General features: G+C 40.6%; 1 protein-coding gene across 12 annotated transcripts in view; it reads right to left on the minus strand.

Moving 5' to 3' along the window:
- The window catches only part of tenm3 (teneurin transmembrane protein 3), an 869,227-nt gene that overhangs the window by 71,190 nt on the left and 782,601 nt on the right, over positions 1-15,436 (minus strand). For 7 of the 12 annotated variants that reach the window (XM_025908309.1, XM_025908314.1, XM_025908311.1 and 4 more), the window contains 7 exons: positions 13,374-13,382; positions 10,691-10,837; positions 8,597-8,727; positions 8,420-8,508; positions 5,890-6,009; positions 4,677-4,809; positions 4,367-4,495 (listed from right to left, as the gene is read on the minus strand). In XM_025908309.1, the coding sequence (XP_025764094.1) occupies positions 4,367-4,495; positions 4,677-4,809; positions 5,890-6,009; positions 8,420-8,508; positions 8,597-8,727; positions 10,691-10,837; positions 13,374-13,382 (758 nt within the window). The remainder of the gene's footprint in view (positions 1-4,366; positions 4,496-4,676; positions 4,810-5,889; positions 6,010-8,419; positions 8,509-8,596; positions 8,728-10,690; positions 10,838-13,373; positions 13,383-15,436) is intronic. The other 5 variants (XM_025908318.1, XM_025908317.1, XM_025908313.1 and 2 more) reach the window with 1 other exon arrangement.

Consider the following 15,436-nt stretch of genomic DNA (forward strand, 5'->3'; position numbering starts at 1 on the left):
CGTTTGCAGTGATGCTGAAACCCAGGACTGGGGCACGAGAGACCCAACCGCGTGTTCGCACTTTTCACTACACTTCTTTATTGCGGCTGTCGACTTACGCACACAGCTGCAGCTTTATCGGCTGCAGCCTACACACATCAACAACAACGACAGGACCCAGTTCATTCTGTTTTAAGCCGGCGAGGCGTGATTGAAGATGCCGCTCAGGTGCGTCCGCCTCCCCCACAGCCACGCTGCAGACCACGCCCCGCCACAGCTCTGCAACAGTATTAAACTCTCACTAAATTATATATTTTTCATCTCTGTTCACAAGTTTTACAAGACTAACACTGAACTTTATTTTTTCATGTTTGGCAAAGTTCACATTCTGTTTAACTCGTTGCTTTTTTGAAGAAGTGCTCCAGACTCATGAAGCAGTCTAGTGACAAAAGCTACAAATAGTTGTTTGAAATGAAAGATGTTTGTTTAAAACAAAAATTGTTGAAGGATTCATCGTGAATGAGTTTATTATGCAAATAAAGTTGCAGCTCAGCTTTTCTGTCATTGTTTTGTTTAGATGGGGCGTAAAAATATTTCTTCCTGCCATGTGGGGATGATGTGAAAAGTTTGAGAACCACTGAGTTAATGTAATACTTTTGTTAAACATAAATAACGATGAAAGTCTGCAGTTCAATCACATTTTGATTGTGAAGAGAAACTGATGTTTGTGGTGCAAATGCAATGCAGAAGTGTAAGCAGTCACAAATTAGAGAGCTAAATTAAAAATAGCAGTGATGCTGGAAGTTGTCTAGACATGCCATCGAAGATGATCAGCCACATTTAAATCTGATAAGGTTTTTGATTTTTATGGTTCTTTTCCCAGAACCTTTTCTTCATACATGACAAATACGAGCAGATCACTGGAGTTGGTTGTTCCTAAAGATTTTGACATTGACCCTTCAAAGCTCTGCCTAGTACCTAATGGCTGCCATGGAGTTAGAACCAAAAGAAGTTATTGAATACAAAACAATAGAAAAAAAGACTAAGTTTCATTTCCAGTTACACAGCAGAGACTGCATGTTCCTCATTTGCTTGTGTTTTTTCCACCTGCTCCAGTTTGCTTCGACAAATCTAGAGGGATGAGTTTGTCTGTCTTAACATTTCTACTTTTATGGTCTAAACTGCAGCATTTCAGGGGTCTGTCAATAAACATTTAAAAAGACACACAATTAAACTCCAAATGAGACAAAAAAAAAAAAAAAAATCCTATCCTAGTGTCAAGATGTGAGGTAAATGATCTACAACCAACAGGACAGAAGCTGCAAAGACTTCTAAAAAGGAAGAGGGAGAAGAACTGATTGAGACTACACTGAAAAAAAAGTCCTGAGGGAATACTCCATTTGGAGTGTTATACTTCTCAGCTGCACTATTGCCTTTTCATTAGCTGGGCATTTAGCATTCATTACAGATCCATTTCATCCCTTTAAGGCCGGCCTTTTCACTGCCCTCCCTCTAATGGAGCCAGCTCCACCAAAAGCTAAGGAGCAGTTTTCCATTTGCTTGCTTTTGATCTACACTCGAACATGTGCACACACACACACACACGCGCACACACACACACACACACGCACACACACGCACACGCGCGCACACACACACACGTGTCCACACAGGTAGATGTGCTCTCCTATTCATGTGCAAAGAAACTGGCTTGTTTTTTATATGGACAAACACATACTGGTTAAATAAAAACTCATTATGACGCGCTAGCTGTAAAAATATAAAAACAGAGTTCTGTCATCTGTTTGACTTATTCTGTGGACTGTTTAATACGATATGATGCCCTGAAGCTTAAGCTTCAGGGCATCATATCGTAATCATATCGTAATATGATTACGATATGATATCGTAATCATATCGTAAGCACACTTAAGCACACTTGGATTATGCAGAAGGACGATGATCACCAGCACGTCCACCTCTGAATGCCTCAAAAAGAGAGACATTTCTGGTCTTTGTTTAAGCTCATGCTGAAGCATCTGAATCGCAGAGTTCATCCGTAAAAACCTTCAAGTGTGGCTGAATTGAAACAGTTCTGCAAAGAAGGGTCAAACTTCCTCCACATCAATGTGAACAATTATTTGGCATTTACGGCAAATACCTGATTGCAGTTGCTGCAGAGAGTGACAGGTTGTTTTCCTTAATAAATGAAATAATCATTTAAAAGTCCTGGCAGTGGTCAGTGCTTTTACATTCTGAAAGCTTGCAGTTTATAATCACCTGCCTTGTTTCCATGTTTGTCTTCATGTTCTATGATTACAAAAATTTTCCTTACTGTGCTCAGTGACAGCGGATGTTATGTAGGTTCATTTTCAGTTGCAGCCTGTCTTCTTGTAAAATGTTACATTAGTCTTAAAGTGGTGTGGCTGAATTCGTTTAGAAGCTATATTCCTCATATTTCTTAATGGAAATCTGTGAAAGCAATTGTGAGATGGGTGGAGTTTATACGCTGAATGATTTAGAAATGTGTCCTCATGAGCAGAATTTTTGGAATAGTGTACACTACAAACACTCGTCTTCCTTATATTTGTTTCTTTTAACTACAGGCTGTTATTATAGTCTCTACATATTCATAAGACAAGCTTTACATTGTTTTCCAAATCAAGCCAGGCTTTTCACCATTTCATGTTTGAATCATCATGTTTACATTTTTTCTGTGAAAGTGTTATTTATTTATTTTTTCCTTCTTTGTTCTAAAAATATTACACTATGTGCCTTTGTTTTTTTCTCTGACTCTGGCCTGATTACTTTCACCTCTTGCTCACCTGTTGGATTTGTGTATTTTGCTGTTATTCTACCCTTTGTCTTCTCAGAACCCATGCCTTGTGTCACTCAAACCCTTTGAGTGTGTTGCAGATTAAGTAGGTAATTTCCTTAACTTGTGCTGGAAAGGAGAGTCCGTCAGTTAGTCAAAGCTCAGATGCAGGAGGAATAATGGGGTTTTCGTCCTGGTTGTTGAACACAGGACCAGCTCTTGGAGAAGCATAAAAGCATTCGGCCCTTCAGCCCTCGGGTTGTCCTGTGACAGGTGCTTCGGGAGTATGGGGTGTCTGGCCCATTGCTACGGGCCATTCGATTCTGTTGGCTTCATCAGGTGATGGCCTCCAGCTTGCACTGGACCGGTTCGCAGCTGAGTGTGAAGCGGTGGGAATGAGAATCAGCACCTCCAAATCTGAGTGACCGAAAGAACGAGACTGCGGATACAAGCGGCGGAAATGGGCTTCCTCCGAAGAGTGGCTGGCTTCTCCCTAAGATATAAGGTGAGAAGTTCAGCCATCCGGGAGGGGCTCAGAGTAGAGCCGCTGCTCCTACACAGGAAAAGGAGCCAATTGAGGTTGTTCAGGCATCTGATAAGGATGCCTCCTGGGCGCCTCCTGGGTGAGGTGTTCCGGGCATGTCCCACCGGGAGGAGGCCCTGGGGCAGACCGAGGACATGCTGGAGGGATTATATCTTTTGGCTGGCCTCGGAACGCTTTGGAGTTCCACTGGACAAGCTGGAGAAGGTGGCTGGGCTTCTCTGCTTGGGCTGCTGCCCCCGCGACCCGGCCCCGGATAAGCGGAAGAAGATGAATGGATGGATTGTTAGCTTACATTTTTGGATTTTGCTGAAGAAAAAGCTAAATCCAAAAAAAAGTCTGAGGGGTGTCGGCCCCTGGTAAAACTAGGCAGCAAGATGAGGTGATATAAAGACACCCAGCTCAGCCCCCTGCTCCTCACTGTGGGAAACTCCAGACTGGAAAAGAGCCCTCTCCAGGAAGATGCTGTTTGTGGAGTTGAACCCATCTATATCTAGTAGGTGTCTATCAACCTTACACACTAGCTCAGTTTCCTTTTCCTCCAGAGAGGTGACATTCCATGTCCCAATCATCACCCCGAATAGCTAGGGAACGGCCCGCCAGGGTCTCCACCCGTCATCACCGCATGCAACCCCTACGTCACCTTGTGTGGGTGTTGGGTCTACAGGTGGGTCAGACCCATGTCTCCTCTTTGAAATATGGGCTATAGCCTGGCAACCAGGTGCTCGAGAGAGAGCACCGTCCCCAGGGCTGGGAGTCAGTGTACTTATTCAGATTAAATAGTCCCCATATTCAGCATCTTGGACACAAACATTACAGACATTTCAAAACACATATGTATGTTTTAATCTGCTCAACTTAAAGATTTAAGTTCACCAAGTATAACACAGTTAGCTGGCTCAAAGTGTTACAACATTTTTTTTAAATTACTTTATGATTTTGGGATTTCCATTGCAAAATTATTTACAGACAGGAGAGATCATATTCAAAGTGTCTTAGCTCCTATTAAAGTCCTCTGATTGATTTATTACCTGTGTTTCAGGTATGATGGGGCCATCTTCAGGTGAGCTTCTGTAAAATGTAGACAGAGGGGAAGCAACAATGACAGGACTTGGTCTGATGAAACCACTCAGGTCACAGCTAGGAATGTCATTTTCCTCCTGAAACAGCCAGACATGACATGTGTCGGTCACTGAATATGGAAAGGTGAGCTCAGCAGTCACAGCAGTGATTAAATTATTCATTTAACCCAAATAAATCTGTGATAGAAAGAGTAAATGAAACAAAGGTAGTATCTGTATATTTAGTGCAGTGTCAACAGTCAAACCCTCAGTCGTTCACCTTCTTCATGACAAGCGTGTCCATCACATAGAAGACATTCCACGGCACCCAAACAGTTCTGTACTGAGTGAGGAAGGGAGCACGCTCAAAGCTCAGTGTTAGGGATGCCCCACCATTGGCCAGAAGATCAAACCTGTCAGCACATCATCGTCAAACAAATGTGTACAGTAATTGCTGGGAAACAAGAAGTGTGAATACCATTCAGCTGAATTATACAAGCTTTAATAAGGAAAACCTTTTAATTCACTTCTGTTAACTTTAGACTGTTAGAGAATATAAGAGTGGATCTGCAAACTTCAGCAGTACAAAGAACTGACTTAAACTTTCATTTGTGACGGTGTAATTGGCTCATTTAAATTCTGTGAGTGTGCTTCATGTGCATATTGTGTCTATATATTGTGTGCATTACATACCTACAGTTGGAGTGTGTGAGCACGTTTGTTGTCTGTGTGCAGGTGTGTGTTTTCAATAGTGATTGATTACGTCCCTGTGAATTCAGTGGATTTTAAAAAGCATCTTCCCCACACGTTCACACGTTCTCTTCAGCTGACGTGAGAATAAAGATAGAAGCTGGTGTGAGTTGAGGTGGGAATATAAGAGCAGAATATAGATATGATTATACTCTCCCTCTGTTTGCTGTCTGTTTTTGTGTTTGTGTGTGTGTGTTTACATATCTTTGTGGGGACCAGAAATTGGAAGTTTACTATGCTTGTGGGGACCAACACCGTTATGGGGACAAAATTCCAGTCCCCATAAGTTTAAAGTTATTTTTCAGACTCAAAATGCAGTTAGGTTACAGTTAGGTTTAGGCTAAGGGATGTCCCCACAAAGATATGAAAACACGGTGTGTGTGGGTGTGTGTCTGTGTGTGAGGGGGTTACTCAGGAGACCCCCCCTGCTGGGCATTTGAAAGAATGCAGGTTTATGGCATTTTCACATTTACATGAAGCTACATCCACTTTTACATTCAGTATGTTTTACACACATGCAGATTGATAAGAAAATGTGAAGCATGGTTTTATTTTAGTTGTTGGTGGAAACCTCCATGAAGGACCCCTGTTTACCACCCTGGTCATCAAGTTTATTTAGTGAACAGACGATGCATAACATCTGTTTTAAACCACTGCTGAGAAGGGACATTTTTTGGAAAAGGCACAATGTTTGTATAAAAGGTGTATGAAAATCTTAATCTTAATAATGAATAAGTACACACATGCCATCCTTGCGTGTTATAGTGTATCCATGCTCAGGATAGTGAACAAATGTCACGTTGACTCCAATCAGAGGTGTTCCATCAGCTGTCAGAACCTGACCTCGAATTATCGACACCAAGCTAAAAAGAGAGAAAGAGAGCAGAGAGAACTCGTTTACTCACAGCTGCACTGCCTGCAAGATTTAATTAGAAAAATTACAAAATGTTAAATGGCAAATAGATATAATATATAAATAAGCCCATCAAGAACTGAAATCTTCCTGAGTCCCTGTGGCTGAGCTGGAAAACTGTCTTAAGAGATGGAAACACTTACAGAACACCTTAGCTTTGCAGTGTTACTCATTGTGATCGAACTGCAGAGTCCACTGAGGGATAACTTAAAAAACGACAATGGAGGAATGAGTACCGAGACTGCAATGGTATGCTGATGTAACTACAGTACTTACAGTGCATATTGTCTCTTGCATCAGTGTTTATGTGTTTTCTGTTACTATGTGGTTATTGTGGAAAAAATAACCACATGCCTCCGCCGCATTCCGGGTTTTGTCAGCCTCGTCTCTTGTTCCCGTGTTCAGTGTCCCCTCTCTCTCTCACCAGTCAGTCATGTTCCCATATCTATTTTTTCCCGGTCCAAGTGTCAAGCCCGCATGTCTTAGTCTTTGTTGCCATGGTTATCGGACATCCTGTTTTATTTTTACAGTCTCTCGCCCTGTTCAGTGTGCTCAGTTTTCTCCCTGTCTCATTGTGTCTGATTAATTCCAGCTGTGTTCCCTCCCGTTTCCTCTCCTTATCCTGTGTGTATTTAAGTCCAATGTCTTCCTCTGTTTGTTGTTGCTGTGTGTTTTCCCTGTGCTCCTTGCTTCCCTTGTAATTCCCAGTCAGTTCCCAGTTTCAGGTTTTGTTTTCTTGTCTGATGCACTTCATTATAAAGTCACAAACATTTCAGACATGCTTGGATGGACATGAATTTCAGTGTTTTAGTTTTTTCATCCCATTTTACTTGCTCTTGTGTAGAGCTGTCTTTACACACACACACACACACACACACACACACACACACACACACACACACACACACACATATATATTCAAAAAAAGAAATCATCTCAAACCCCCAATTTTTTTCCCCAGAATAATTTGTGAAGCTCCATAAAATCCACATAACTAAGCATTGCACATACAATACCATGACAACAAGCTACATGCAGTAATCTAACAATTAGCTTTACTAGCAACCAGGTCACAACTGCAAGATGTTTGAGTTATTTTCATGTAATTTAATTGGCAATTTGTGATATCTGACATCTAAAGGTAAAATTATTCCAGACCATAGATGATGTCAGATGATTGACATTTTTCAGTATTTTACCCATGCTTTGCCTGCAATCAAAGCACTGACCTTATAATTTGTGGAGCAGCTGAGACACAGCTGCTCCTTACCTGAAGGAAGGTAAGATATTTTTTTTCCAGAAGAGCCTTACATTCCTACAGTTTTAGTCCAAAACCATTCCCCGCCCTGCATCTGAGTCGTGTTTTGTTAGATGTTGAGCATTTCTACCTATTAGAAATCACATGAGTTTTATCTCTGTGGTTGTAAGCCTTATCCTTAAAAGAGTAAAGACACACACACACACACACACACACACACACAGTATACCTGTGTTTTCATGTCTAAAATAATCTTTTATGTTTGCAGGTACATTCCATTAGGGAAACACTGGACACTTTATTACAGGTTTGAGGCCTTCTCTTCTTATGAAATATTCAGTAAATCATAAAAATATGACAAAAGCAGAAAGATTGCCAAACACAATTGCTGTCATGTTTCTTCACTCTCAGTAGAGCTGCCTTTCAGCCTCTGTATTTGCAGACTGGCCCCTGTCATTCCCTGTTATCATTCTCAATGAATGCTATCTTTGAGGCAGGTGTGGGCAAGAATGGCTTTTGGCAAGGGAAAACAGCAGACCTTGAGCACTATATTTTGATTTTGCTAACATGTTTTATTATTTTCATGCCTACAGAAAGCAAAGCTAAACTACCACTTCTCATATTATGCTAAATAAAAATAGGATACGCTTAAAAAATATTAGTCAAACAATCACAGAAAACAAGGGCATAAATGAAACCTACTTTGACCTATGACTACAGATAATTTAAATTATGCTTCAAAGAGCAGTGCATGAGATATGAATATGTGTGATTTTTCCCTGGCAATGTGCAGGTGGAGTACAATCCTGGAGATATGGAAATTGCTTTTTATGGTTATTGTAACTGCTCAATAACAGTCCTAAACATTATGTGGAATGATGAACACGGGTGAATCCAGTTACTGCAAAGCTGAACCCATAAAATATGTCATCCAAAAAAACTGTTTACAGTAACATGCCTGCAATATCCAGTAGTCATTTACAGCAAATCAGTGTTTTCATGGCTTGAAAAGAACATCTGTATGTGCATGCCAATGTTGCTGCTTTATCCCTAAAATTTAAGAGAAAACGAAAAAAGAAAACATGACAGAAGACATGATTACCTTTTATTAAAAGGATTTTCACCATTGATTATGTGAGTCGATTCAGGCCCAACTAGAAAGTGAATGCGCTGGTAGAAAGATCTGGCAGCCTAAGAAAAGCAAAATAAATAAATGGGTAATCTGTTGCTGAAAAGTGTCGTCATTTTGTGCCGTCAATTTCTGACTGGATATTCTTACCTGTTGAGGAGGCAATGAGGATGGAGACTGGCTGAGCACCTCGCCTGGGTCAGGTGACCCTTTGCAGTACAGCTGATTCTGACAGGAAGGCTGCAGACAGCAGTCTGGATCCATGCAGTCAGCTAAGCCATCTGAAACATGCACAAACCCTACAGTCACAAAGCTAGCACAGAGTTGGGGAAAATATAGTCGTTTAAAAGCTTTACATGTGAAATCTAATGAACAGCTTAACATGTTTCAGTTCATAGGAAACAAACGCAGCATAGCATTAGCTGCAACAGCTACATAAACAATTTGTTCAGTCTTTCAGAGGTTTCAATGACCAATAGATGGAAAATGTACTAATGTACGTTTAAAAAAAAAAAAAAAAAAAAAAAAATATATATATATATATATGTATCTGTAGCATTTATATGATTTTATAAAGTCTGGTATAGTTCCTGGAGCCCTTTATATTTTGCATCCAAAAAGCCAGACTTCCTTGTAATTTTTTGAAGTGGTCTTAACCAGCAGGTCTTCAGTCCTTCTGAAAGCTTTTCAATTTTTTCTGCAGACAGCGGCTCCTTTATCACTCAGCTTTAGTGCTGTCCTCGCAGTCAACCATTCTCAGAGGAATGTGTACGGAGGAGGAGACGCACAACAGTGAGTGTCTACAGCCATCGGTAAAACATAGTGGATGCTCTGTCACATTTTCAGGCTGTACTTTAGCCAGTGATGTCTGTCAAACCTGATGGAATTATAAATGCAGGAAAATACGATCAGGTTTTGATCCACCATGCAGCCAATGCAGCGTGTGTGCATGTATGTTAGAGAGAGACAAAGCAAGGTAGAGAAGAAGAGCGACAGAGACAAATACTGAAATGTCAGCTGATACGCAGAAATAATATTTAAACCTTTACTGTCTCAAAGGTTTTGCTTTAACAATATTATTGTTGTAGTGGCAAGATGTAGTGTCCAGATTAAAAAACAGACAGATTAAATTAGGTCAGATAAGTTAAACATGTCGAAGGGAGGGATAAGGAGAGCAAGTAAGGAGTCGGGACAGATGAGGAGACAGAAGGAAGAAGGAGGAATGCAAGGTAACAAAATCGTTTGTCTCCATTAGTTTATAAAAGTCACTTGTGCATCCTGCATACAGATATCAGTGACATTAAAAACACACACTGACTGACAAAGCAGACCTCTGATGTCTCTTTCTTTTCCTTTTCATATCATTTCTCTCCATCTTTTCTGTTAACATAGTGTTCTAATTAAATGTAGTCCCAGCTGTGTCACTAGCACAATGCATATGTTGCTGGATAAAACAGCTGTTAGCTGACATATGTAATACCTACAAAAGATCCGGTCCCCAGTAGTGTTGGTGCACCTTTCTACTGCACTGTCACAATAAGTTTCACCATGCATAGATCAACACTGAAGTTTGTTAATCAATCACAAGGTCGAACCATCTTAAAGCGCATCCTGATTTATCATTTTTCTAAACACTAATGGAGACCAGATTTGAAAAATTACAAAAATGTAAAAGTACTAGAGAGAGTGCAGGTTTGAGGCACTCAGACGTTCACCTTATAAACCAGGCAGCCGTGCCCAGGGTTTACACTTTAGTGGAACACAGCACATGAGTGTCTGCCCAGCAGCAGCACAGTCACCACCTCATCATTTATTCATCATCAGTCATTACTTTGAGCATCCATACATACATAGGCAAAGTAAGTAAGTACTCTTTTGTACTTACTCTCTCCCACTCTAACACAGACAGTGTTGCTATCAGGTCTTGAATTGATTGGATGGTACAAACTGATGTGTCATTTTTCCTCAGTCCTCTGCAAATTAATGCGTGTGGGTGGGGAGAGGGTTTGAGGGGGTGTTGCACTCACCTGTGCCTTTCAAAGTAATCTCAGACCACTTTCTAAAGCACCTGTCCACTGTTCATTTCTTCCTAATGTCTCTCTGTACTCGCGGGAGGACGTTTGGATTATTGTTTCGCAAGCATTTAATATTCTCCTTATCCCGTGTTCATTCAGCCATCAAACAAATCTGTTCATACATTTAACCATCTGTCTTCCCACTTTTAGTGTATCTACACAAACACACCTCCTTCGTTGTCCTTGCCGTCGGTACATAGTGTTTCCATGGCAACGTGGCACCCCGCCCCTCTCCATCCCGACTGGCAGATGCAGTGCCATCCGCTGGCCTCCAAGGTGCACCGTCCATTGTTATTGCAGAGACCTGGACAACCCTCTGGGCACAGGGGACAAGCACAGTTAGAAAAGTCACAGCAGTGGGAATAAAGGGAGGGGACCATGATGACCGTCAGGGTGAAAACAGGCTTAAACCTATATACATCTTTGAAGTGAGGTGATGATATTTTTGTACTGAATTGCTGCGAGAGGATATTATTGTTATTTATTTAATTTAGGGCCACGTTCATGCTAAAAATGATACATATTCGGAGTTTCCCTCTTGACTTGGAAAAGCCTCTGAAACAGCACCGAGACCATGATGGGACGTCAAAAACAGCCAGAGGGGCACTGGCAGCCCCCACAGGACTGAGGCTGGACTCTGCTGCACCACACTGAGCTGACTCTTCAGTTCAAACATCTGACAAAACCCCAAAACAAGCAAAAAATACACAACATGGCCTACAATAAATATTCATCCAAAAGGATCAAAGGCAGAACACGACTATAGCTTACATATAAAAAATAAACAGGACATAATTTTGGTTAAGCTGGCCTTTGGATTCTGATAGGGCTGAGACTGGGCTCGATAGGTGCTACTGTTTACAACCAAAATCGATCTGTTTCATTCAACAAATGTGGGCCTCAGAGAGTTTTATACCAGCTGTCTTATCAAATCAGTTTAGAACATTTCAGAAAACATCCCCGTTCTACTATCCCATCATAGTATAAATGCGGTTTCAGATGCTATTCAGAAATCATTCTAATAGACAAAACAGGTTGTTGGTGTAAAATGGAAATAAACACGGTATGCAACGATTTCCAATAATTAAAACTAGAAAGCTGCAAAAAGCAAACGGAGAGGTTGTTTAATACTAAAGAAAACAACCAACCAACAATGTAAGATGTATGTAAAGTATTAGATTCATTAAAAATCTAATGATAGCATCTCAGAGTGGCTGTCTGTCAGAAGTAAAGATGAATGGCCACGCTCAGTGTAAGATACAAAGAATCTGCATTCTTCTCATTAAAAGATTTTACTCAGATAAATTTTGTATTGATGGGACCGTGTTTGGGGCTTTGGGCAATACTTCTAAGATCACTGTCACTGGACACATGGACATAAAAGACGTGAAATGCAGCTGCGTCCTTGAGGCTAAGGTTCAAATAGCAGCAGGTGATAGGACTGTGGTGCATTAGTACACTAAGGCCACTAGATGACATCCAGGTAACGTCATCATTTTTTCCCCAAAACAATAGTTTGTCTGTTTCAACATTTGTCATGTTTGTTGTATGTGTTTGTACTATTTTCACTCTAAATTCTTTTGGAAATAATTGCACTCCATCTTAACGTACATTTTCCAAAACTTTAAAAAGTTTATCTTCTCTCTCTCAGCAACTTCAGTACAAAAAGTACCAGGCTTCAAAAACCCATACTGGTTAAATTCAGATGTGTATAAAGGCATTCAGCCCCATACGATGGACATTTCTCCAATTAATGGACTCACAGACTGACAGACAAATAAAACAGTTAATTACAGTAGCCCACATGTGAGAGACACAGACTGGCAGACAGACAGACAGTCAACCTTTGGTGAAATGCACTGATGTTGTACTTTCACATGAACTGCTAGAACTGCCAGCAGCCAAAATGGCCACAGTGTGCTGCTTGGCTTTAATTAGTACAAAATGAGAAGTTTTCTTTTCATCTGCGAACAAAGAAAAAGAAATGGTGTTGTTGCATAATACGAAAACAGGCCACAGAAACAAACCAAATAAATAAAGTCAAAAGAAAAAAGTCTCAGCATGTCAAACTGAAGGGTTTGTCTGTCAGAGGAAATTACATCAGAGGGAATTTTAACACCCAGTGAACTGACAAAGACTGAAATTTCCATTCAACAGGATGCTTGTTTCAGAAATATGGATTCCTCTGTGCTCGTTCTTCTCGTCAGGCAAAGAAATAACGCAGCGAGTTTAAATCCATGTGAAAACACAACAGGTAGACATAAAGGCAGTGCACAAAGTATAGGGAGGACTGTGTGCCTCCACAGACTATACTTTATGCCTCTGTTTGGCATTCCTCATTCACAAAATTGACAGTGAGGCTGGCAATCAGATAGGCTGATTAAAACAGTGAGAATCAGAACCAAGCAAAGCCCAGAACTGAGGGGGGGAGGAAAGTGAAGACAGATCGAAGACAGGAGGACAGCAACTGGCTTATTCAACACATATATCAGGCTTGTGGATGCAAGACAAAACAGGAGTCGCACATCTTTGTTTTATGACTGTGCGTGCACTTTTTATTTTTATTCACTATGTTCTCATGGGAATCTATCTATGGTCTGTGTTTCGTGTGTGAGAGTCAGAGACAGGAAAAGGAATGATAGGACCAGAAAAAAACACAGAAATAGAATATACGACAATACAAGTCTAGCTAAACCGAGCACTGAGAATGACTGGAAAACAGTGAGCGAAAAGAAAAGACAAAACCTAAAACGAAATGGAGTTAACCAAAAATATGTCAGGTTATAAAGCAGAGGGTGAAGTCATTGTATTCTGGGACAGTAAGGCCTTTATTATTCTTTAGCATGAGTTACCTTTATATCCTGAGAATAGGAGAGGGCACGAGGGAGAGAGGGAGGAAAATTAGGGAGAAAAGTAAAGTGAAACAAAACCAGCACTACCAAATATTTAGTCTGTGATCGATAAATGAAGACGGCAACCAAAGGAAGAGGAGGCAGGAAGGAAGAGCTGGGATCACAGAAATGAAATGATAAACAAAGAAGTTGAACCACAGCAGTGTAAATACGTCATTCACATGTTAGATCTCAGAAGAGAGAAGGACAAAAATAATGACAATGCAACAGCTGTTATGTTGTACACAACGTAGCTTCTGTTAATAAATAGAATTGTTTTTATACTGACAAACTATCCGGTGCAGTGTACCAACCTTCTGTAAGAGGATCCAGCGGCTGTCACCACAACTGAAGCTACAGCCTGTGCTGCTGTTCCTCTTAACTACTAGATTAAGATCTTTAAAGCAGGAGGTGTAGCATAGTTTAGTGCATGATAAAGCATGTGCTGCCACAGAGATGAAAAAATGAATAAAATGCAAAAGTGCCAAAACAGTAGTTGGTTCCAAAAGTGAGCCATGACTCCTCTGGTCTATGGCCTCTTTAAATCAAATGATGGACCTATAATTCAAAGTCCTACGTCGCCTTGTTCTTGAGTTGGGTGTCCGTGCTGTCCGCCTGCCCACTCGCCCGGTGGGGTGACGACAACACCCCATCAGCTTTTTATAGCTGAGGTGTGAAAACTAGATTGGGAAACAAAGTTCTGCACTGCAGGTTTAATGTTACTTAGCATATTCCCCGCATAGCAAAACCCTCCATAGAACTGGCAGAAGGTGTCAGTCAGAGGTAGGGCGAGGTGTCATCACTGATTTCAACAACTGATTCGATTCAGTTTGGACTTAGACAGTCAGAAATAATATGGATATGTACTGATAAATGATCATAATTATTATATTTCTGACTATGTATAAAAACAAAGCTGACACTGTGAGACTTCATCAGAGGTGCAACATCACAGCAGATGCGTTTATGTCAAAGTAACTGAGGATAAAACAAAAAAAAAAACATGAAGGAGATTTTCCTGGCCTGGCGTTTTATAGCAGATGAACCGTGAATCAACATATAAACATTACATGATGCTGCTGAAGTGAAGCAGAGCAAAATTACAGAGGTTTAATTAGAGATACAGCTAAGAGTTTTGCAATTTGGTATAATTTTAAAAAGTTTACATTTCTTTGGTATTGAACACCAGAAATGAGGCTTTCTAGTCGGAGGTCAATTTGAAAAAACAAAACAAAACAGCGTCTGACAGCGCTGAACACGCCGGCAGACTGGTGCGTAATAAGCAGTAAACAATGCAGAAAACAGATTTTTATGGTAAACTGGTCTCTGAGTACACTGAGAGAGAGAGAGCTGTGCAGGAAGTGTGATTTTATCCTGGTGGAAGCGAAACAGCAAAAGTAAGAAGGAAATAAATGACAATGTCTTGAAAACGTGAAGCTACTTTTGATCTTGTTTTGCTGACGGTTCAGTGAATTTTGGTCAGAGTGACAAAACCTGCAGCTTCAGAATCTGTGAGATGTCTGCATTCAGCAGCAGACGGTCATGCTTTGTGTTTACGTCTTTGATCTTTGATCGTTTGCTGTTTTAGTTGTTTGGTGGAAACAGTTTTGTGAGCTTTAACCTGAGAATCTGGTGTTTCTGTGAAAATACATTTATATTTAAAAATCAATTCAGGATTTGATGAGTCGATGTTGCTTTATTTAAACTAAAATCGTTTTGAATCGGGAAATCGATTTTTAAACCCACTTCTAGTCAGAGGCCCAAATCTGAGCTGTAGGAAATTAGCTGTTAATTAAAATTTGGGCCCAGGCTGCAAAACACACTTTCAGCTTTGACCTTTCAGCCAATACTAGCAGCTTAGGTGACACAACCTTACGACCAGTGTTTCATGTTTCTTGAGCAAATCCATCTTGGAAATTGTACTTAACGTGTTCCTTTTTTACCTTTAACTTTTTTCCATCAAGGAATTCAATGTTTTGTGAAGATTGAATCAGAACAGCGTCATGCTGGCAGATAGATAATCA

Source organism: Oreochromis niloticus, linkage group LG6, assembly GCF_001858045.2.
Source record: "Oreochromis niloticus isolate F11D_XX linkage group LG6, O_niloticus_UMD_NMBU, whole genome shotgun sequence".
Classification (NCBI taxonomy): Eukaryota; Metazoa; Chordata; class Actinopteri; order Cichliformes; family Cichlidae; genus Oreochromis; species Oreochromis niloticus.